Source organism: Nerophis ophidion, linkage group LG20 (assembly GCF_033978795.1).
Source record: "Nerophis ophidion isolate RoL-2023_Sa linkage group LG20, RoL_Noph_v1.0, whole genome shotgun sequence".
Lineage (NCBI taxonomy): Eukaryota > Metazoa > Chordata > Actinopteri > Syngnathiformes > Syngnathidae > Nerophis > Nerophis ophidion.
Window position 1 is genome coordinate 35,558,850 of NC_084630.1, and position 22,047 is coordinate 35,580,896.

Sequence of the window (22,047 nt, forward strand, 5' to 3'; positions counted from 1 at the left end):
ATACCATCACACTTGCTGGCTTTTACACTTTGCTTTGATAACAGTCTGGATGGTTCGCTTCCCCTTTGGTCCGGATGACACGATGTCAAATATTTACAAAAACAATTAGAAATGTGGACTCGACAGACCACAGAACACTTTTCCACTTTGCATCAGTCCATCTTAGATGATCTCGGGCCCAGAGAAGCCGGCGACGTTTCTGGATGTTGTTGATAAATGGCTTTCGCTTTGCATAGTAGAGCTTTAACTTGCACTTACAGATGTTGCGACCAACTGTATTTAGTGACAGTGGTTTTCTGAAGTGTTCCTGAACCCATGTGGTGATATCCTTTAGAGATTGATGTCGTTTTTTGATACAGTTCCGTCTGAGGGATGGAAGGTCACGGTCATTCAATGTTGGTTTCCGGCCATGCCGCTTACGTGGAGTGATTTCTCCAGATTCTCTGAACCTTTTGATGATATTATGGAGCGTAGATGTTGAAATCCCTAAATTTCTTGCAATTGCACTTTGAGAAATGTTGTTCTTAAACTGTTTGACTATTTGCTCACGCAGTTGTGGACAAAGGGGTGTACCTCGCCCCATCCTTTCTTGTGAAAGACTGAGCATTTTTTTGGGAAGCTGTTTTTATACCCAATCATGGCACCCACCTGTTCCCAATTAGCCTGCACACCTGTGGGATGTTCCAAATAAGTGTTTGATGAGCATTCCTCAACTTGATCAGTATTTATTGCCACCTTTCCCAACTTCAAATTCAAAAGTTAATGATTATTTGCCAAACATAAAGGTTTATCAGTTTGAACATCAAATATGTTGTCTTTGTAGCATATTCAACTGAATATGGCTTGAAAAGGATTTGCAAATCATTGTATTCTGTTTGTATTTACATCGAACACAATTTCCCAACTCATATGGAAACGGGGTTGTAGTTTGGACACGGTGGTGTAGCGTCAGAGGAGAAGAAGTCCAAAGGAATTTTGAAAAAGTGGAGCCACAGTGTTTTTGAAAGAGTCGTTACTTCGTAGAGTTTGTTTTGTACTTGTGGCGGTCACATCCTGGTGTGGACTTGATGTGGCGGTCACATCCTGGTGTGGACTTGATGTGGCGGTCACATCCTGGTGTGGACTTGATGTGGCGGTCACATCCTGGTGTGGACTTGATGTGGCGGTCACATCCTGGTGTGGACTTGATGTGGCGGTCACATCCTGGTGTGGACTTGATGTGGCGGTCACATCCTGGTGTGGACTACATGTGGCGGTCACATCCTGGTGTGGACTTGATGTGGTGTCACATCCTGGTGTGAACTTGATGTGGCGGTCACATCCTGGTGTGGACTTGATGTGGCGGTCACATCCTGGTGTGGACTTGATGTGGCGGTCACATCCTGGTGTGGACTACATGTGGCGGTCACATCCTTGTGTGGACTTGATGTGGCGGTCACATCCTGGTGTGGACTTTATGTGGCGGTCACATCCTGGTGTGGACTTGATGTGGCGGTCACATCCTGGTGTGGACTACATGTGGCGGTCACATCCTGGTGTGGACTTGATGTGGCGGTCACATCCTGGTGTGGACTTGATGTGGCGGTCACATCCTGGTGTGGACTTGATGTGGCGGTCACATCCTGGTGTGGACTTGATGTGGCGGTCACATCCTGGTGTGGACTTGATGTGGCGGTCACATCCTGGTGTGGACTTGATGTGGCGGTCACATCCTGGTGTGGACTAGATGTGGCGGTCACATCCTGGTGTGGACTTGATGTGGTGTCACATCCTGGTGTGGACTTGATGTGGCCGCCATGAAGCGCGGAGGGAAGACAATCCACGGTGGAGTAGTTTGTGGCCACACCCGACACGGTGGCTTCACGGACAGCGGGTGTGTGCGGCCTCCACCACCTTCTGGTGCTTGCGTTTGTTGAACCTCCTGACGTAGTTGTTGCTCCTCAGGATGCCGTCGCCCGCCTTCAGCCGGCCGCCCACCAGGGTCAGGAGGTCGGCGGGAAGATGGCGCCTCCGGTGGTAGATTTGTCCCATCACAATGTATCTGCTGCCTGGGGGAGTGAGGGGAGCAGTGAGGGACAACCAGCTGACGCTCCACACTTTTACACTCAGGGCAAAACATTCAAGTATGCAGGGGCTGTTGTGCTATTTTCTTTTTCTAAAGACATAGGCTCTTACGTTTACTTGGGCTCTTACCTTTACCTGGGCTATGACCTTTACTTGGGCTCTTACCTTTACCTGGGCTATGACCTTTACTTGGGCTCTTACCTTTACCTGGGCTATGACCTTTACTTGGGCTCTTACCTTTACCTGGGCTATGACCTTTACTTGGGCTCTTACCTTTACCTGGGCTATGACCTTTACTTGGGCTCTTACCTTTACCTGGGCTATGACCTTTACTTGGGCTCTTACCTTTACCTGGGCTATGCCCTTTACTTGGGCTCTTACCTTTACCTGGGCTCTTACCTTTACTTGGGCTCTTACCTTTACCTGGGCTATTACCTTTACTTGGGCTCTTACCTTTACCTGGGCTCTTAACTTTACCTGGGCTCTTACCTTTACCTGGGCTATGACCTTTACTTGGGCTCTTACCTTTACCTGGGCTCTTACCTTTACTCGAGCTCTTACCTTTACCTGGGCTCTTACCTTTACCTGGGCTCCTATTTTTACGTGGGCTCCTATCTTTACCTGGGCTCTTACCTTTGCCTGGGCTCCTACCTTTACCTGGGCTCTTATCTTTACCTGGGCTCTTACCTTTACCTGGGCTCTTACCTTTACCTGGTCTCCTATTTTACCTGGGCTCCTATCTTTACCTGGGCTCTTACCTTTACCTGGTCTCCTATTTTACCTGGGCTCTTACCTTACCTGGGCTCCTACCTTTACCTGGGCTCTTACCTTTACCTGGTCTCCTATCTTTACCTGGGCTCCTATCTTTACTTGGGCTCCTATCTTTACCTGGGCTATTACTTTTACCTGGGGTCTTACCTTTACCTGGTCTCCTATTTTACCTGGGCTCCTATCTTTATCTGGGCTCCTACCTTTACCTGGGCTCTTACCTTTACCTGGGCTCTTACCTTTACCTGGTCTCCTATCTTTACCTGGGCTCATATCTTTACTTGGGCTCCTATCTTTACCTGGGCTCTTACCTTTACCTGGTCTCCTATCTTTACCTGGGCTCCTATCTTTACTTGGGCTCCTATCTTTACCTGGGCTATTACTTTTACCTGGGCTCTTACCTTTACCTGGTCTCCTATCTTTACCTGGTCTCCTATCTTTACCTGGGCTCCTATCTTTACTTGGGCTCCTATCTTTACCTGGGCTATTACTTTTACCTGGGCTCTTACCTTTACCTGGTCTCCTATTTTACCTGGGCTCCTATCTTTACCTGGGCTCTTACCTTTACCTGGGCTCCTACCTTTACCTGGGCTCTTACCTTTACCTGGGCTCCTATCTTTACTTGGGCTCCTACCTTTACCTGGGCTCTTACCTTTACCTGGTCTCCTATCTTTACCTAGGCTCCTATCTTTACCTGGGCTCTTACCTTTACCTGGGTTCTTACCTTTGGTCTCAGTCATAACATGTTCCAAATGAAGTCTCATTTCTAAGAGAAATGTCCCCATGTGTCAATCAATCATATTTGTTTTTTTACTATATGCATTCATTCTTTCTCATGGTTGAAACTTGAATATTTTGCCAAAGAATATATAAATAATATATACAGTTTAGCAGTAATATTTGTGTCGAGATAACGTTGAAATCTCACAGTAATTTATACAGCACTGAAAATAATCCACTATGCAATAATATTGCATCATCAATCTGTGTACCAATGCTATTTTCTATGGGATGCATCACACTTCTATGCTGATCAATCACAGCTCATTAATAATGGCTTGCATAAATTAAATGGTGATCAATCACAGCTCATTTTTAATGGTTTGCATGGATTAAATGGTGATTAATCACAGCTTATTAATAATGGCTTGCATAAGTTTAATTGATATTTTGGGGGGGGGCTTCTCTGTCACTGCAATGTGTCCCTCAATGAGAATACTTTCATGGATATTAAGTCACATTTATTTTTGATGTTTCGTGTCAAAATAAAAGCCTTTTGGGAAAAGCACCAACACACAATGTGAAATATTTCCCCTCCACTCCAACTTAGGAAATGAGTAAGTGTCGTCAATCATTTATAACAACATTGATTTGGATTTGTTATTTTGGGGGGCAATTAGTTTGTTTTTGTTTTGTTTTAATCCCACTAAAAAACTGTGAGGGATGTAAAAGTGTCGCAAGTAAGATTTAGGATGAAGTATTCTTGACTTTCAAGGCTTGCATGGACATCCAGCTCAGCCATCAAATCTTTTTCTTGCTTTTTGTCCAAGACAACTTCCAAGTTGTACATGTCAAACACGCAAAATATGAAATGTTTTCTTCCAGAAATATTTCCAAGTGGAATATTTGCTGATTGGGGCCTCAATGATTGAATGAAATGTCCCCCGGGATCTGTAACGTATCTAATTCTACTTTTATTTGGAACAAATATAACTTTGATGGCATGTCAACTTTCTGTTGCTACAGTCAACACTGCAACTTATTCCACCTCTGCGCTCTTTTATTCCACTCCTTTCTGACAGAATGTTAGCATGTGGCGCTAGCCGCTAAGAAGTTAGCTGCTGGCCTCGCTTTGGATGCCCTGTGTTATTTGTACTATAACAATCTACAAGGTTACTAAAGTCTGCTTATTTCTCTTCCCCTTCATTCTTTTGGAACACAAGTCATCATGACATGTAGGAATTGTTGTGTTGGAAACAGTTGTATTGTTGACATGTACGTGACATCCACACACCCCACTCACCTTGGACAGTCCATAGATGGAGTACAAGTGGGAACAAAAGGAGTACAAATGGAATAAAATAAGTATACGTGTGAATAAAAAGAGTACAAGTGGAATAAAAAAAGCAAAAGTGCAATAACGGGTAAAAGTGGAGTAGAAGTGTAATAAAAGGAGTAAAAGTGGGAATAAAAGGAGTAAAAGTGTAACAACAGGAGTAAAAGTGGAATTCATGTGGAATAAAAGGAGTAGAAGTGGGAATAAAAGGAGTAGAGGTGGAATAACGGCAGTAAAAGTGAAATAACATGAGTAGAAGTGGAGAAGAATTGTAATAAAAGGAGTAGAAGTGAGAATAAAAGGAGTCAAAGTGGGAATAAACAGAGTGAAAGTGGAATAGAAGAGGGAATAAAAGGAGTAGAAGTGGGAATAAAAGGATTAAAAGTGTAAATAAAAGGAGTAAATATGTGGATAAAAGAAGTAAAAGTGTGAATAAAAGGAGAAATGGAAATAAAAGGATTAAAAGTGAATAAAAGGAGGATATGTGTGAATAAAAGGAGTATATGTGTGAATAAAAGGAGTATATGTGTGAATAAAAGGAGTAGAAGTGGGAATAAAAAAAGTAAAAGTGTGAATAAAAGTGGAGTAGAAGTGTGAGTAAAAGTGTGAATAAAAGGTGTACAAGTGGAGTAAAAGTGTGAATAAAAGGAGTAAAAGTGTGAGTAGAAGGAGTAAAAGTGTGAATAAAAGGAGCAAGTGGAGTAGAAGCGTGAGCAAAAGGAAGAAAAGTGTGAATAAAAGCAGTAAAAGTGGAGTAGAAGCGTGAATAGAAGTGTAAGTAAAAGTATGAATAAAAGGAGTAAAAGTGGAGTAGAAGCATAGTATGAATAAAAGGAGTAAAAGTGTGAGTAAAATGAGTAAAAGTGTGAATAAAAGGAGTAAAAGTGGAGTAGAAGCGTGAATAGAAGTATAAGTAAAAGTATGAATAAAAGGAGTAGAAGTGTGAGTAAAATGAGTAAACTTGTGAATAAAAGGATTAAAAGTGGAGTAGAAGCGTGAGTAAATGTGTGAATAAAAGGAATAGAAGTGTGAGTAAAATTATGAATAAAAGGAGTAAAAGTGGAGTAGAAGTGTGAGTAAAATGAGTAAAAGTGTGAATAAAAGGAGTAAAAGTGGAGTAGAAGAGTGAGTAAAAGGACAAAGTGTGAATAAAAGGAGTAAAAGTGGAGTAGAAGCGTGAGTAAAAGGAGTAGAAGCGTGAGTAAAAGTGGAGTAGAAGCGTGTGTAAAAGGAGTACAAGTGTGAGTAAGAGTGGAGTACAAGTGTGAGTAAGAGTGGAGTACAAGTGTGAATAAAAGGAGGAAAAGTGTGAATAAAAGGAGTAAAAGTGGAGTAGAAGCGTGAATAGAAGTATAAGTAAAAGTATGAATAAAAGGAGTAAAAGTGGAGTAGAAGTGTGAGTAAAATGAGTAAAAGTGTGAATGAAAGGAGTAAAAGTGGAGTAGATGCGTGAGTAAAAGTGTGAATAAAAGGAGTAGATGCGTGAGTAAAAGTGTGAATAAAAGGAGTAGATGTGTGAGTAAAATTATGAATAAAAGGAGTAGAAGTGTGAGAAAGTGTGAATAAAAGGATTAAAAGTGGAGTACAAGCGTGAGTAAAAGGAGTAAAAGTGGAGTAGAAGCGTGAGTAAAAGGAGTAAAAGTGTGAATAAAAGTGGAGTAGAAGCGTGAGTAGAAGTGTGAGTAAAAGGAAGAAAAGTATGAATAAAAGGAGTAAAAGTGGAGTACAAGTGTGAATAAAAGGAGTAAAAGTGGAGTAGATGTGTGAATAGAAGTATAAGTAAAAGTATGAATAAAAGGAGTAGAAGTGTGAGTAAAAGGAGTAGAAGTGTGAGTAAGAGTGGAGTAGAAGTGTGAATAAAAGGAGGAAAATAGAGTAGAAGCGTGAGTAAAAGTGTGAATAAAAGGAGTAGATGTGTGAGTAAAAGTGGAGTAGAAGTGTGAATAAAAGGAGGAAAAGTGGAGTAGAAGTGTGAGTAAGAGTGGAGTAGAAGAGTGAATAAAAGGAGGAAAAGTGGAGTAGAAGCGTGAGTAAAAGAAAGAAAAGTGTGAATAAAAGGAGTAAAAGTGGAGTAGAAGCGTGAATAGAAGTAAAAGTATGAATAAAAGGAGTAGAAGTGTGAATAAAAGGAGTAAGTGGAGTAGATGTGTGAATAGAAGTATAAGTAAAATTATGAATAAAAGGAGTAGAAGTGTGAGTAAAAGTGGAGTAGAAGCGTGAGTAAAAGTGTGAATAAAAGGAGGAAAAATGGAGTAGAAGCGTGAGTAAAAGTGTGAATAAAAGGAGTAGAAGTGTGAGTAAAAGTGGAGTAGAAGTGTAAATAAAAGGAGGAAAAGTGGAGTAGAAGTGTGAGTAAAAGTGGAGTAGAAGGGTGAGTAAAAGTGGAGTAGAAGTGTGAGTAAAAGGAGTAGAAGTGTGAGTAAAAGTGGAGTAGAAGTGTAAATAAAAGGAGGAAAAGTGGAGTAGAAGTGTGAGTAAAAGTGGAGTAGAAGCGTGAGTAAAAGTGGAGTAGAAGTGTAAATAAAAGGAGGAAAAGTGGAGTAGAAGTGTGAGTAAAAGTGGAGTAGAAGCGTGAGTAAAAGTGTGAGTAAAAGGAGTAGAAGTGGAGTAGAAGTGTAAATAAAAGGAGGAAAAGTGGAGTAGAAGTGTGAGTAAAAGTGGAGTAGAAGCGTGAGTAAAAGGAGTAGAAGTGGAGTAGAAGTGTAAATAAAAGGAGGAAAAGTGGAGTAGAAGTGTGAGTAAAAGTGGAGTAGAAGCGTGAGTAAAAGGAGTAGAAGTGGAGTAGAAGTGTAAATAAAAGGAGGAAAAGTGGAGTAGAAGTGTGAGTAAAAGTGGAGTAGAAGTGTGAGTAAAAGGAGTAGAAGTGTGAGTAAAAGTGGAGTAGAAGTGTAAATAAAAGGAGGAAAAGTGGAGTAGAAGCGTGAGTAGAAGCGTGAGTAAAAGGAGTAGAAGTGTGAGTAAGAGTGCTGACCGAGTGTGATGTGAGGACAGGGCTTGCTGCAGTGGAAGGTGTCCAGGACCAGGAGGTGCACCTTGAAGAAGAAGGAGTCGGGAGCGGCGTAGAGGCCAGCGCTCTTGTAGAAGCCATCGCTGCTCACCATCAGGGTGACGAGACGTACTCCTCTACGCAGAACCTCCAGGTGGTGGACCACACCATTGACGGCTGTCAGGAGACCACAGGACATGTTGAGGCTCCATCCTCCTCCTCCTCCTCTTCCTCACCTACCGAACTGGCTGGAGCACAGGTGTTCCTTCTCCTCCTTCTCCTTCCTGCACTCGCCCAAGCAGAAGGAGTCGTGCGGGGCCTCCGCCTCTGCAAGGAGGCAAACATCTCAGAGCAGTCTACTGCAACATGCTGGCCCAAGAAGCAAAACTCATGGACTTTCCCTTTGGGCTTCTTCTTGGACCAGAAGCAGTGATGTGGACAGAACCAAACTGCCATCCTCTCAAAATGTGCTGGCACAAGAAGTGGACAAGCTGCATTGACAAAAGAAGACTTCCTTCCTTTTCCTTCGTTGTTTATCTTCCAAAATCAGCATTGATTTGGACGCGATGGAATGGAAAAGTTCAATAAAAAGGGTGCTCTGCTGGCAAAAGAAGAGTAAAAAAAAGATGACGTGGGAAGCTCCTTCCTTGGTGATTATTTGTCAAAAGCAGCATTGTATTTGACCTGAGAGTACGACAACTGTGATAAAAAGGATATTGTGTCAAAAGAAGAGTAGAAAAGATGTGCTGGCATAAGAAGAGGGGCAATATTTGTGGTTTTACGTATTTATTTATTATTAAATTAGCCATGATCTTGAACTAAAAGGCGTGAACATTCTGGCAAAAGAAGCAGAACATGTTGGTGTTTTTCTAATTGAATTAGTCCCTTTCAACTTTAAATCACCTGTGATCATGCTGGCAAAAGAAGTAGAAGGTCTTGCTATTTCTTTTATGAGATTTTCACCTTAAATGTGGGAGAAAATGCAAGGTCGTGCTGGTTAAAGAAGAGGGTCTTGGTATTTTTATTTTTTTTTTAGCTTGTCCATGATTTTCACTTAAGATATGTGGAAAACATGATCATGCTGGCAAAAGAGGAGGAAAACAATTTGGTGTTAACAGCCATCATTTTGGTGGGTATTTTTTGAAAAATAACATTGATTTGGACCCAAATTGTACTTCAAAAATTGCAATATTGTGTCAAAAGAACAGTAAGAATAAGATGTGCTGGCAAAAGAAGAGGAACATCTTGTTTTTGTTTTTTATTGATCAGGATTTTTAACCTTAAATGTGTGAAGCCGAACTTCTTGGGAGTTTTCTGGGGATTGCATGAGCCAAAGTTTGGACCTCCCGTATGTGGAAAAACCTGTGATGCTGGCAAAAGAAGCAGAACTTCTCGGGAGTTTTCTGGGGATTGCATGAGCCAAAGTTTGGACCTCCCGTATGTGGAAAAACCTGTGATGCTGGCAAAAGAAGCAGAACTTCTCGGGAGTTTTCTGGGGATTGCATGAGCCAAAGTTTGGACCTCCCGTATGTGGAAAAACCTGTGATGCTGGCAAAAGAAGCAGAACTTCTCGGGAGTTTTCTGGGGATTGCATGAGCCAAAGTTTGGACCTCCCGTATGTGGAAAAACCTGTGATGCTGGCAAAAGAAGCCGAACTTCTTGGGAGTTTTCTGGGGATTGCATGAGCCAAAGTTTGGACCTCCCGTATGTGGAAAAACCTGTGATGCTGGCAAAAGAAGCAGAACTTCTCGGGAGTTTTCTGGGGATTGCATGAGCCGAAGTTTGGACCTCCCGTATGTGGAAAAACCTGTGATGCTGGCAAAAGAAGCCGAACTTCTTGGGAGTTTTCTGGGGATTGCATGAGCCAAAGTTTGGACCTCCCGTATGTGGAAAAACCTCTGATGCCGGCAAAAGAAGCAGAACTTCTTGGGAGTTTTCTGGGGATTGCATGAGCCAAAGTTTGGACCTCCCGTATGTGGAAAAACCTCTGATGCTGGCAAAAGAAGCAGAACTTCTTGGGAGTTTTCTGGGGATTGCATGAGCCAAAGTTTGGACCTCCCGTATGTGGAAAAACCTCTGATGCTGGCAAAAGAAGCAGAACTTCTTGGGAGTTTTCTGGGGATTGCATGAGCCAAAGTTTGGACCTCCCGTATGTGGAAAAACCTGTGATGCTGGCAAAAGAAGCCAAACTTCTTGGGAGTTTTCTGGGGATTGCATGAGCCAAAGTTTGGACCTCCCGTATGTGGAAAAACCTGTGATGCTGGCAAAAGAAGCCAAACTTCTTGGGAGTTTTCTGGGGATTGCATGAGCCAAAGTTTGGACCTCCCGTATGTGGAAAAACCTGTGATGCTGGCAAAAGAAGCCGAACTTCTTGGGAGTTTTCTGGGGATTGCATGAGCCAAAGTTTGGACCTCCCGTATGTGGAAAAACCTGTGATGCTGGCAAAAGAAGCCAAACTTCTTGGGAGTTTTCTGGGGATTGCATGAGCCAAAGTTTGGACCTCCCGTATGTGGAAAAACCTGTGATGCTGGCAAAAGAAGCAGAACTTCTCGGGAGTTTTCTGGGGATTGCATGAGCCAAAGTTTGGACCTCCCGTATGTGGAAAAACCTGTGATGCTGGCAAAAGAAGCAGAACTTCTTGGGAGTTTTCTGGGGATTGCATGAGCCAAAGTTTGGACCTCCCGTATGTGGAAAAACCTGTGATGCTGGCAAAAGAAGCAGAACTTCTCGGGAGTTTTATGGGGATTGCATGAGCCAAAGTTTGGACCTCCCGTATGTGGAAAAACCTGTGATGCTGGCAAAAGAAGCAGAACTTCTCGGGAGTTTTCTGGGGATTGCATGAGCCAAAGTTTGGACCTCCCGTATGTGGAAAAACCTGTGATGCTGGCAAAAGAAGCCGAACTTCTTGGGAGTTTTCTGGGGATTGCATGAGCCAAAGTTTGGACCTCCCGTTTGTGGAAAAACCTGTGATGCTGGCACAAGAAGCCGAACTTCTTGGGAGTTTTCTGGGGATTGCATGAGCCAAAGTTTGGACCTCTCGTATGTGGAAAAACCTGTGATGCTGGCACAAGAAGCCGAACTTCTCGGGAGTTTTCTGGGGATTGCATGAGCCAAAGTTTGGACCTCCCGTATGTGGAAAAACCTGTGATGCTGGCAAAAGAAGCAGAACTTCTCGGGAGTTTTCTGGGGATTGCATGAGCCAAAGTTTGGACCTCCCGTATGTGGAAAAACCTGTGATGCTGGCAAAAGAAGCCGAACTTCTTGGGAGTTTTCTGGGGATTGCATGAGCCAAAGTTTGGACTTCCCGTATGTGGAAAAACCTGTGATGCTGGCAAAAGAAGCAGAACTTCTTGGGAGTTTTCTGGGGATTGCATAAGCCAAAGTTTGGACCTCCCGTATGTGGAAAAACCTGTGATGCTGGCAAAAGAAGCAGAACTTCTCGGGAGTTTTCTGGGGATTGCATGAGCCAAAGTTTGGACCTCCCGTATGTGGAAAAACCTGTGATGCTGGCAAAAGAAGCCAAACTTCTTGGGAGTTTTCTGGGGATTGCATGAGCCAAAGTTTGGACCTCCCGTATGTGGAAAAACCTGTGATGCTGGCAAAAGAAGCAGAACTTCTCGGGAGTTTTCTGGGGATTGCATGAGCCAAAGTTTGGACCTCCCGTATGTGGAAAAACCTGTGATGCTGGCAAAAGAAGCAGAACTTCTCGGGAGTTTTCTGGGGATTGCATGAGCCAAAGTTTGGACCTCCCGTATGTGGAAAAACCTGTGATGCTGGCAAAAGAAGCCGAACTTCTTGGGAGTTTTCTGGGGATTGCATGAGCCAAAGTTTGGACCTCCCGTATGTGGAAAAACCTGTGATGCTGGCAAAAGAAGCGGAACTTCTTGGGACTTTTCTGTTAAAGGATTAGCAATGATTTTGACCTAAAATGTGTGGAAGAAATGTGAAATATATGCTGAGAAAAGAAGAAAACATTTATAGATATTAGCCATGCTGGTTTATTTTTCCAAAATCAGCGTTGGTTGAGACGGATCAAATGCGGGAAAAACGGCAATTATATAAGAATTATGCTGGCTAAAGAATTGAACGAGCTGCACTGACAAGAGAAGACTTCCTTTTTAGTGGTTTATTTTTGGGGGTGGAAAAAACAGCATGGATTTGGACCCAAATTGTACAAAAAAAACTTCACTAAATGGGTGATATGTTGCAAGAATAACTACAAGAAGATTTTGCTGGCCAAAGAAGTGGGAAGCTCTTTCCTTGCTGATTATTTTGAAAAACCGGCCTTGTATTTGACCTGAAAGTACATCCAAAACTTCAATAAAAAGAACGGTATGCTGTCAAAAGAAGTGTAAGAATAAGAAGAAAGCCGAGCATCTTTGCAGGTTTATTCCATGAAATGATTTTGAAGTAAGGAGAACATCTTGGTATTTTTAGACGTCATTAGTCAGGGTTTGTGTGTAAAACACCTGTCATCATGCTGGCAAAAGAAGGAGAATGTCTTGGTCATTTTGTGGGGTATTTTTTTTTAGATTTGCCATTATTTTGACCTGAAATATGTGGACTGGCAAAAGAAGAGGGACATCTTGGTGTTTGAAAACAAAAATAGCCACGATTTTGACCTTAAGTACTTTGGTATTGTTGGTTTATTTTGGAAAACTGGCATTGATTGGGACCCAAATTGTACAGAAAACTGCAATAAAATGTGTGGTATGCTGGCAAAAGAAGCGCGAGAAGTGGGAAGCTCTTTGCTTGGCGATTCTTTTTGAAGCGAAGTGTTGTATTTGACTTGAAAGTGAAGAAATGCAAAGTGCAGTAAAAGAGGTCATGTGCTTTGTGAAGAAGCAAAAGAATAAGACGTGCTGGCAAAAGAAGAAGAGCATTTGGATGGGGTTTTAAAATTGCAATAGCCATGGTTTTGACCGTGTGATGATTCTGGCAAAAGAAGCAAAACGTCTTGGTGTTTTATCAAATTCAATGAATCATGAAAACAACTTGCTGTTTTTTTTATTAAGCTGAGCTGGCGTTTTGGCCCAAAATGTGTGGAAAATGTATGATGACGCTGGCAAAAGAAGGTGGGCATTTTGGAATTTGACCTCAAATGTGGGGAAAACTTCTGTTGGCAAAAGAGGGAAATGACTTGGAGTTTTAAAGAAATAATTAGACGTGATTTTGTTGGTGGTGGTGGTTTATTTTTGAAAAGCAGCATGGATCTGGAGCCAGGTTGCACAGAAGACTGCAATACGAAAGCTGATACGCTGGCCAAAGAAGCATAAGAAGAAGCTGTGCTGGCAAAAAAAGAGAGACGCTCTTTTCTTTGTCATTATTTGTGAAAACCACCGCTGACCTTAAAGCTACATAAAAACTGCAGAGAAGTCGGTGATGCGCTGTCAAAAAAGGTAGGCGATGGGGATGTGCTGGGTAAAGAAGGAGAGCATCTTGGTGGGTAAATTAGCCATGAGTCTGAGCTAAAGGGTGTTGGGAAAGACGTGTAATCAAGCTGGCAACTTTCTCACTGCTTTGCTTTGGAAGACCAGCATGGATCTTCAGCAGAATTGTACAGACAACTGCAATCCAAGACTTGATATGCTGGCAAAAGAAGGAGTAGCAGAAAGAAAAGACACATCTTAGTGATAAAACCAGCATGGATTTTGAGCCACAATGTGTAAGAATGACGGCAAAGGAAGTATAAGAGGATGTGCTGGCAAAAGAAGTGGAAGTCACTTTGTAATTGGTGGTTTGTTTTGGAAGACCAGCTTGGATTTGGAGCAGGATTGTACATACAACTGCAAGCAAAGGGGTGAAATGCTGGCAAAAGAAATAGAAGAAGAAAGAAAAGACATATAGGTGGGTTTTTTGAGAAACAAATATGGATTTTTGACGACCCAAAATGTGTAGGAAAACTAATATCCATCCATCCATCCATCCATCTTCTTCCGCTTATCCGAGGTCGGGTCGCGGGGGCAACAACCTAAGCAGGGAAACCCAGACTTCCCTCTCCCCAGCCACTTCGTCTAGCTCTTCCCGGGGGATCCCGAGGCGTTCCCAGGCCAGCCGGGAGACATAGTCTTCCCAACGTGTCCTGGGTCTTCCCCGTGGCCTCCTACCGGTTGGACGTGCCCTAAACACCTCCCTAGGGAGGCGTTCGGGTGGCATCCTGACCAGATGCCCGAACCACCTCATCTGGCTCCTCTCCATGTGAAGGAGCAGCGGCTTTACTTTGAGTTCCTCCCGGATGGCAGAGCTTCTCACCCTATCTCTAAGGGAGAGACCCGCCACACGGCGGAGGAAACTCATCTCGGCCGCTTGTACCCGTGATCTTATCCTTTCGGTCATGACCCAAAGCTCATGACCATAGGTGAGGATGGGAACGTAGATCGACCGGTAAATTGAGAGCTTTGCCTTCCGGCTCAGCTCCTTCTTCACCACAACGGATCGGTACAACGTCCGCATTACTGAAGACGCCGCACCGATCCGCCTTTCGAGCTCACGATCCACTCTTCCCTCACTCATAAACAAGACTCCGAGGTACTTGAACTCCTCCACTTGGGGCAGTGTCTCCTCCCCAACCCGGAGATGGCATTCCACCCTTTTCCGGGCGAGAACCATGGACTCGGACTTGGAGGTGCTGATTCTCATTCCGGTCGCTTCACACTCGGCTGCAAACCGATCCAGTAAAACTGGAAAACTAATAATGATGGCAAAAGAAGTGCTTTGTTTTTGATAACCAGCAGGGATTTAGACCCAAAACAAGTGTAGGAAAACTGTGGTAATGATGGCCAAAGAAGTTCAAGAGGCAAGCTGGAAAAGGAAGTGGAAGCCTCGTTGATACCAGCAGTTTGTTTTTGAAAACCAACATGAATTTTTGAACTAAATTATAGAGAAAACCACAGTCAAAGGGGTGATATGCTGGCAAAAGAAGTAGTAGAAGAAACAAAAGTCATCTTGGGGATGTTTTTTTGAAAACCGGCATGGCTTTTGACCCAAAATAAGTAGGAGAACTGCAATAAAAAGAGTCTGTGCTGGCAAAAGAAGTGGAAGACACTTTGTCACCAATGGTTTGTTTTTGAAGAGCGGCGTGGATTTTGACCCAACGTGTCTCAAATGTCAAACAACGGTGGTGAAAAGAGAGGCTGTGCTAGCAAAAGAAGTGGAATCAATGGTTCGTTAGTAAACCTCACTCCCTGACGACTTGAAGAGCATTGCTGGCCATGGAGTAGATAGCCTGGGCTTTTAGCATGGTAGTCAGCACGCTTGCCTCTCCTGGGATCAAGGCCCGGGTGGAAGAGTAGGAAAAAGCCAAGACAGCAAAAAGGGCGAACCCGGTAAGAGAGACCAGCGTGCTGACTAGCAGGCTAAAAGCCCAGGCTTTGGACTGGCCTTGAAGCTGAAGTCAGGGAGCGGCAGAGGAAGTGTCTTCCTCACTGACCTGGTCTGAGGATGTCAAAGTGCTGCAGCGGGCTTGAAGAGCGGCGGTTGTAGCTGACCGCCGGCCGGCTGTTGTTTCGGGGTGGTGACACAGCCATGCCCGCCTGGAAGAAGCCGGCCTTCCCTGGCCGGTTCTCCTCAGGGTCCATGCGTCGGCCGGGGGGCTCTCTGCCAGGAGCCGGAGCGCTTCTGGCTCTAGAGTTGGGACGGTCCTCTGGCTGGGTGGGCTGAGGCGGACTGAGACCCATCTGGACCGTGCGGTTTGCTGGTTTGGGAAGCAGACCGGTCGCTTCTCCTCGACTTTTGTCAGTGCTCACTTCCACCATCTTGCCACCTTTCTTACTCTTGTTGTGGTGGCGCAGGACGGGGGACAAGTGGCGGTGCTTTGGCCACACGGAAGACGGGAGAGGATGGAACTTGGACTCAGACGTCCTGCTGCTCTTCTCCAGAAGCTCATTGATGGCCAGTGAAGGTTCTTTCACCATCAGCCTGCTCTGGTTGGTCTGGGGTGGCTCCACTAAAGTGCCCTGGCTCTTCTCCAGGAGAGTATAGAACTCTGCAATGAAAAAGAACATCTGTAAGGACAACTAACATTTATTCTTCCTTTCATTATTTTCAATTACTTTTGGAAATAAGCATGTGCTGAAATGTTCTCTCTAGATCAAACTTTTTCCCACTTTAAAAGCATGTTGGGGACATTTAGATCCTTACACTCGTCCTCCCAACTGGCACCACGACCTTGAAACAACCTGATGTTGAGCACCACGACCTTGAAACAACCTGATGTTGAGCACCACGACCTTGAAACAACCTGATGTTGAGCACCACAACCTTGAAACAACCTGATGTTGAGCACCATGACCTTGAAACAACCTGATGTTGAACACCACGACCTTGAAACAACCTGATGTTGAGCACCGTGACCTTGAAACAACCTGATGTTGAGCACAATGACCTTGAAACAACCTGATGTTGAACACCACGACCTTGAAACAACCTGATGTTGAGCACCGCGACCTTGAAACAACCTGATGTTGAACACCACGACCTTGAAACAACCTGATGTTGAGCAACGCGACCTTGAAACAACCTGATTTTGAGCAACACGACCTTGAAGCAACCTGATGTTGAGCACCACGTCCTTGAAACAACCTGATGTGGAGCACCACGTCCTTGAAACAACCTGATGTGGAGCAACGCGACCTTGAAACAACCTGATTTTGAGCAACACGACCTTGGAACAACCTGATGTTGAGCAACGCGACCTTGAAACAACCTGATTTTGAGCAACACGACCTTGAAACAACCTGATGTTGAGCACCACGTCCTTGAAACAACCTGATGTTGAGCACCACGTCCTTGAAACAACCTAATGTTGAGCACCACGTCCTTGAAACAACCTGATGTGGAGCAACGCGACCTTGAAACAACCTGATTTTGAGCAACACGACCTTGAAACAACCTGATGTTGAGCAACGCGACCTTGAAACAACCTGATTTTGAGCAACACGACCTTGAAACAACCTGATGTTGAGCACCATGACCTTGAAACGACCTTGAAACAACCTGATGTTGAACACCACGACCTTGAAACAACCTGATGTTGAGCACCACGACCTTGAAACAACCTGAAGTTGAGCAACGCGACCTTGAAACAACCTGATGTGGAGTGCGGTGACCTTGAAACAACCTGATGTCGAGCACCACAACCTTGAAACAACCTGTTGTTGATCAACGCGACCTTGAAACAACCTGATGTTGAGCACCACGGCCTTGAAACAACCTGATGTTGAGCACCATGACCTTGAAACAACCTGATGTTGAACACCACGACCTTGAAACAACCTGATGTTGAGCACCGCGACCTTGAAACAACCTGATGTTGAGCACCACGACCTTGAAACAACCTGAAGTTGAGCAACGCGACCTTGAAACAACCTGATGTGGAGCGCGGTGACCTTGAAACAACCTGATGTCGAGCACCACAACCTTGAAACAACCTGTTGTTGATCAACGCGACCTTGAAATAACCTGATGTTGAGCACCACGGCCTTGAAACAACCTGATGTTGAACACCACGACCTTGAAACAACCTGATGTTGAGCAACGCGACCTTGAAACAACCTGATTTTGAGCAACACGACCTTGAAACAACCTGATGTTGAATACCATGACCTTGAAACAACCTGATGTTGAACACCACGACCTTGAAACAACCTGATGTTGAACACCACGACCTTGAAACAACCTGATGTTGAGCACCACGACCTTGAAACAACCTGAAGTTGAGCAACGGGACCTTGAAACAACCTGATGTGGAGCGCGGTGACCTTGAAACAACCTGATGTCGAGCACCACAACCTTGAAACAACCTGTTGTTGATCAACGCGACCTTGAAACAACCTGACGTTGAGCACCGCGACCTTGAAACAACCTGTTGTTGAGCAACACGACCTTGAAACAACCTGATGTTGAGCACTATGACCTTGAAACAACCTGATGTTGAACACCACGACCTTGAAACAACCTGATGTTGAACACCACGACCTTGAAACAACCTGATGTTGAGCACCACGACCTTGAAACAACCTGAAGTTGAGCAACGCGACCTTGAAACAACCTGATGTGGAGCACCACAACCTTGAAACAACCTGTTGTTGATCAACGCGACCTTGAAACAACCTGATGTTGAGCACCACGTCCTTGAAACAACCTGATGTGGAGCAACGCGACCTTGAAACAACCTGATTTTGAGCAACACGACCTTGAAACAACCTGATGTTGAGCAACGCGACCTTGAAACAACCTGATTTTGAGCAACACGACCTTGAAACAACCTGATGTTGAGCACCATGACCTTGAAACAACCTGATGTTGAACACCATGACCTTGAAACAACCTGATGTTGAACACCACGACCTTGAAACAACCTGATGTTGAACACCACGACCTTGAAACAACCTGATGTTGAGCACCACGACCTTGAAACAACCTGATGCTGAGCAACACGACCTTGAAACAACCTGATGCTGAGCACCACGACCTTGAAACAACCTGATGTTGAGCACCATGACCTTGAAACAACCTGATGTTGAACACCACAACCTTGAAACAACCTGATGTTGAGCACCACAACCTTGAAACAACCTGATGTTGAACACCACAACCTTGAAACAACCTGATGTTGAACACCACAACCTTGAAACAACCTGATGTTGAACACCACAACCTTGAAACAACCTGATGTTGAGCAACACGACCTTGAAACAACCTGATGTTGAGCAACACGACCTTGAAACAACCTGATGTTGAGCAACACGACCTTGAAACAACCTGACGTGGAGCAACGCGACCTTGAAACAACCTGACGTTGAGCAACACGACCTTGAAACAACCTGATGTTGAGCAACACGACCTTGAAACAACCTGACGTTGAGCACCACGACCTTGAAACAACCTGATGCTGAGCAACACGACCTTGAAACAACCTGATGTTGAGCAACACGACCTTGAAACAACCTGATGTTGAACACCACGACCTTGAAACAACCTGATGTTGAGCAACACGACCTTGAAACAACCTGATGTTGAGCAACACGACCTTGAAACAACCTGATGTTGAGCAACACGACCTTGAAACAACCTGACGTGGAGCAACGCGACCTTGAAACAACCTGACGTTGAGCAACACGACCTTGAAACAACCTGATGTTGAGCAACACGACCTTGAAACAACCTGACGTTGAGCACCACGACCTTGAAACAACCTGATGCTGAGCACCACGACCTTGAAACAACCTGATGTTGAGCACCACGACCTTGAAACAACCTGATGCTGAGCAACACGACCTTGAAACAACCTGATGCTGAGCACCACGACCTTGAAACAACCTGATGTTGAGCACCATGACCTTGAAACAACCTGATGTTGAACACCACAACCTTGAAACAACCTGATGTTGAGCACCACAACCTTGAAACAACCTGATGTTGAACACCACAACCTTGAAACAACCTGATGTTGAACACCACAACCTTGAAACAACCTGATGTTGAACACCACAACCTTGAAACAACCTGATGTTGAACACCACAACCTTGAAACAACCTGATGTTGAGCAACACGACCTTGAAACAACCTGATGTTGAGCAACACGACCTTGAAACAACCTGATGTTGAGCAACACGACCTTGAAACAACCTGACGTGGAGCAACGCGACCTTGAAACAACCTGACGTTGAGCAACACGACCTTGAAACAACCTGATGTTGAGCAACACGACCTTGAAACAACCTGACGTTGAGCACCACGACCTTGAAACAACCTGATGCTGAGCAACACGACCTTGAAACAACCTGATGTTGAGCAACACGACCTTGAAACAACCTGACGTGGAGCAACGCGACCTTGAAACAACCTGACGTTGAGCAACACGACCTTGAAACAACCTGATGTTGAGCAACACGACCTTGAAACAACCTGACGTTGAGCACCACTACCTTGAAACAACCTGATGCTGAGCAACACGACCTTGAAACAACCTGATGCTGAGCACCACGACCTTGAAACAACCTGATGTTGAGCACCATGACCTTGAAACAACCTGATGTTGAACACCACAACCTTGAAACAACCTGATGTTGAACACCACAACCTTGAAACAACCTGATGTTGAGCAACACGACCTTGAAACAACCTGATGTTGAGCAACACGACCTTGAAACAACCTGATGTTGAGCAACACGACCTTGAAACAACCTGACGTGGAGCAACGCGACCTTGAAACAACCTGACGTTGAGCAACACGACCTTGAAACAACCTGATGTTGAGCACCACAACCTTGAAACAACCTGATGTTGAGCACTGCGACCTTGAAACAACCTGACGTTGAGCACCGCGACCTTGAAACAACCTGACGTTGAGCAACACGACCTTGAAACAACCTGATGTTGAGCACCGCGACCTTGAAACAACCTGATGTTGAGCACCGCGACCTTGAAACAACCTGACGTTGAGCACCGCGACCTTGAAACAACCTGACGTTGAGCACCGCGACCTTGAAACAACCTGACGTTGAACACCACGACCTTGAAACAACCTGATGTTGAGCACCGCGACCTTGAAACAACCTGACGTTGAGCACCGCGACCTTGAAACAACCTGATGTTGAACACCACGACCTTGAAACAACCTGATGTTGAGCAACACGACCTTGAAGCGACATGATTTTTGACAAGGTTTAATCAATGTTGGGTTGTGACATTGAAATGTGGTGATTTTCAACGTTGTCTCGAGTTACAAATTCAAGTATTTTACAGAATTGAAGTTGACATCGAGAAGATTGTTTTCTCTTCACGTCGTCTGCCCAGAGAAAGAAAAGCAGGTGGTCCGACAGGAATTCTTGACAAGAGTGGAACTTGTAATGTCAAATATTTCAACCCTTACATATGTCAATAATTCATGACATCACTGCCCCCCTTTTTTTTTTTAGCAATGACAGTTGAAAAGAAAATCTGGAGGATGAGCGGGGAAAGAAGCCCCTCAAAAAATGTTTGAAGAAATAAGCAGGTAATAATATTAATGTGTATATGTTTATAACATCCACTTGTCAACTACATCTTTGTATTTGTTATTTTATTTGTATTTTAATATTTCCTGCTCTTTTTGTCAAATGCAAACACAAAAGATGAAATATTTCCCCCAAAAGTGTTTGAAAGTGGAATATTTGATGTGAAGTCATGTGACCTTCGAATAAGTCAATCATTCATAACAGCGTTCATTTCAATTGACTATTATTATTATTATTATTATTATTATTATTATTATTTAATGACAGTTGCTTGGCAGCTTTGTGTTCCAGTCAACATGTTCACATTACATTAATCTTATTATTAATATTATTATTATTCCACTTTGTATGTCTGCTTTTGTAGTAATAGTATGTTTCAAATGTCATGCTGCTTATTTCAAAAGTGACAAGTGTGACTTTGGACAGCCCTGCTAAATCCTCACTGATGTCTGCCTTCCAACAAACACACCATCACTCACCAGGTCCAGCTCCTCCGGTGCTAAACTTATTTTGTTTGCCACAATCAAGTTGATTGGGAGCCTGATAAACTACACATTTCTTCCATTCCTAGTTTGGATAAAGTACAACTTTCTTCCATTCCTAGGTTCTAGGTTCCAACTTACCGTTGACAAGGTGTTCTTCCGCCATGAGAAGAGGAAGCAGGAGGAAGCAGACACACAAAGTCAAAGTAGTCCTCATCGTGCAGAATGATGGTGTTGGTGCACATGAAGACAGAGAAGGACAGCAGAGGACACACTTTTATACACAAGGCGGGACATCCTAAACACACACACCCACTAATGACACACCCACTAATGAAACACCCACTGATACCACACCCACTAATGACACACCCACTAATGACACACACACCCACCAATACCACACACACTAATGACACACCCACTAATGAAACACCCACTGATACCACACCCACTATGACACACCCACTAATGAAACACCCACTGATACCACACCCACTAATGACACACACACCCACCAATACCACACACACTAATGACACACCCACTAATGAAACACCCACTAATGACACACCCACTAATACCACACCCACTAATGACACACCCACTAATACCACACCCACTAATGACACACCCACGATGACACACCCATTAATACCACACCCACTAATGACACACACCCACCAATACCA

General features: G+C 44.1%; 1 protein-coding gene across 1 annotated transcript; it reads right to left on the bottom strand.

Moving 5' to 3' along the window:
• Positions 1 to 1,255: 1,255 nt before the first annotated feature.
• LOC133539054 (UPF0450 protein C17orf58 homolog) lies at positions 1,256 to 21,590 on the bottom strand. Its single transcript, XM_061881082.1, has 5 exons — positions 21,497 to 21,590; positions 15,304 to 15,858; positions 8,115 to 8,201; positions 7,860 to 8,051; positions 1,256 to 2,048 (listed from the first exon to the last, which is right to left on the bottom strand). Exons 1-5 carry the CDS (start codon positions 21,570 to 21,572, stop codon positions 1,861 to 1,863), a joined length of 1,098 nt encoding a protein of 365 aa, XP_061737066.1. The 5' UTR covers positions 21,573 to 21,590; the 3' UTR covers positions 1,256 to 1,860.
• Positions 21,591 to 22,047: the final 457 nt, after the last annotated feature.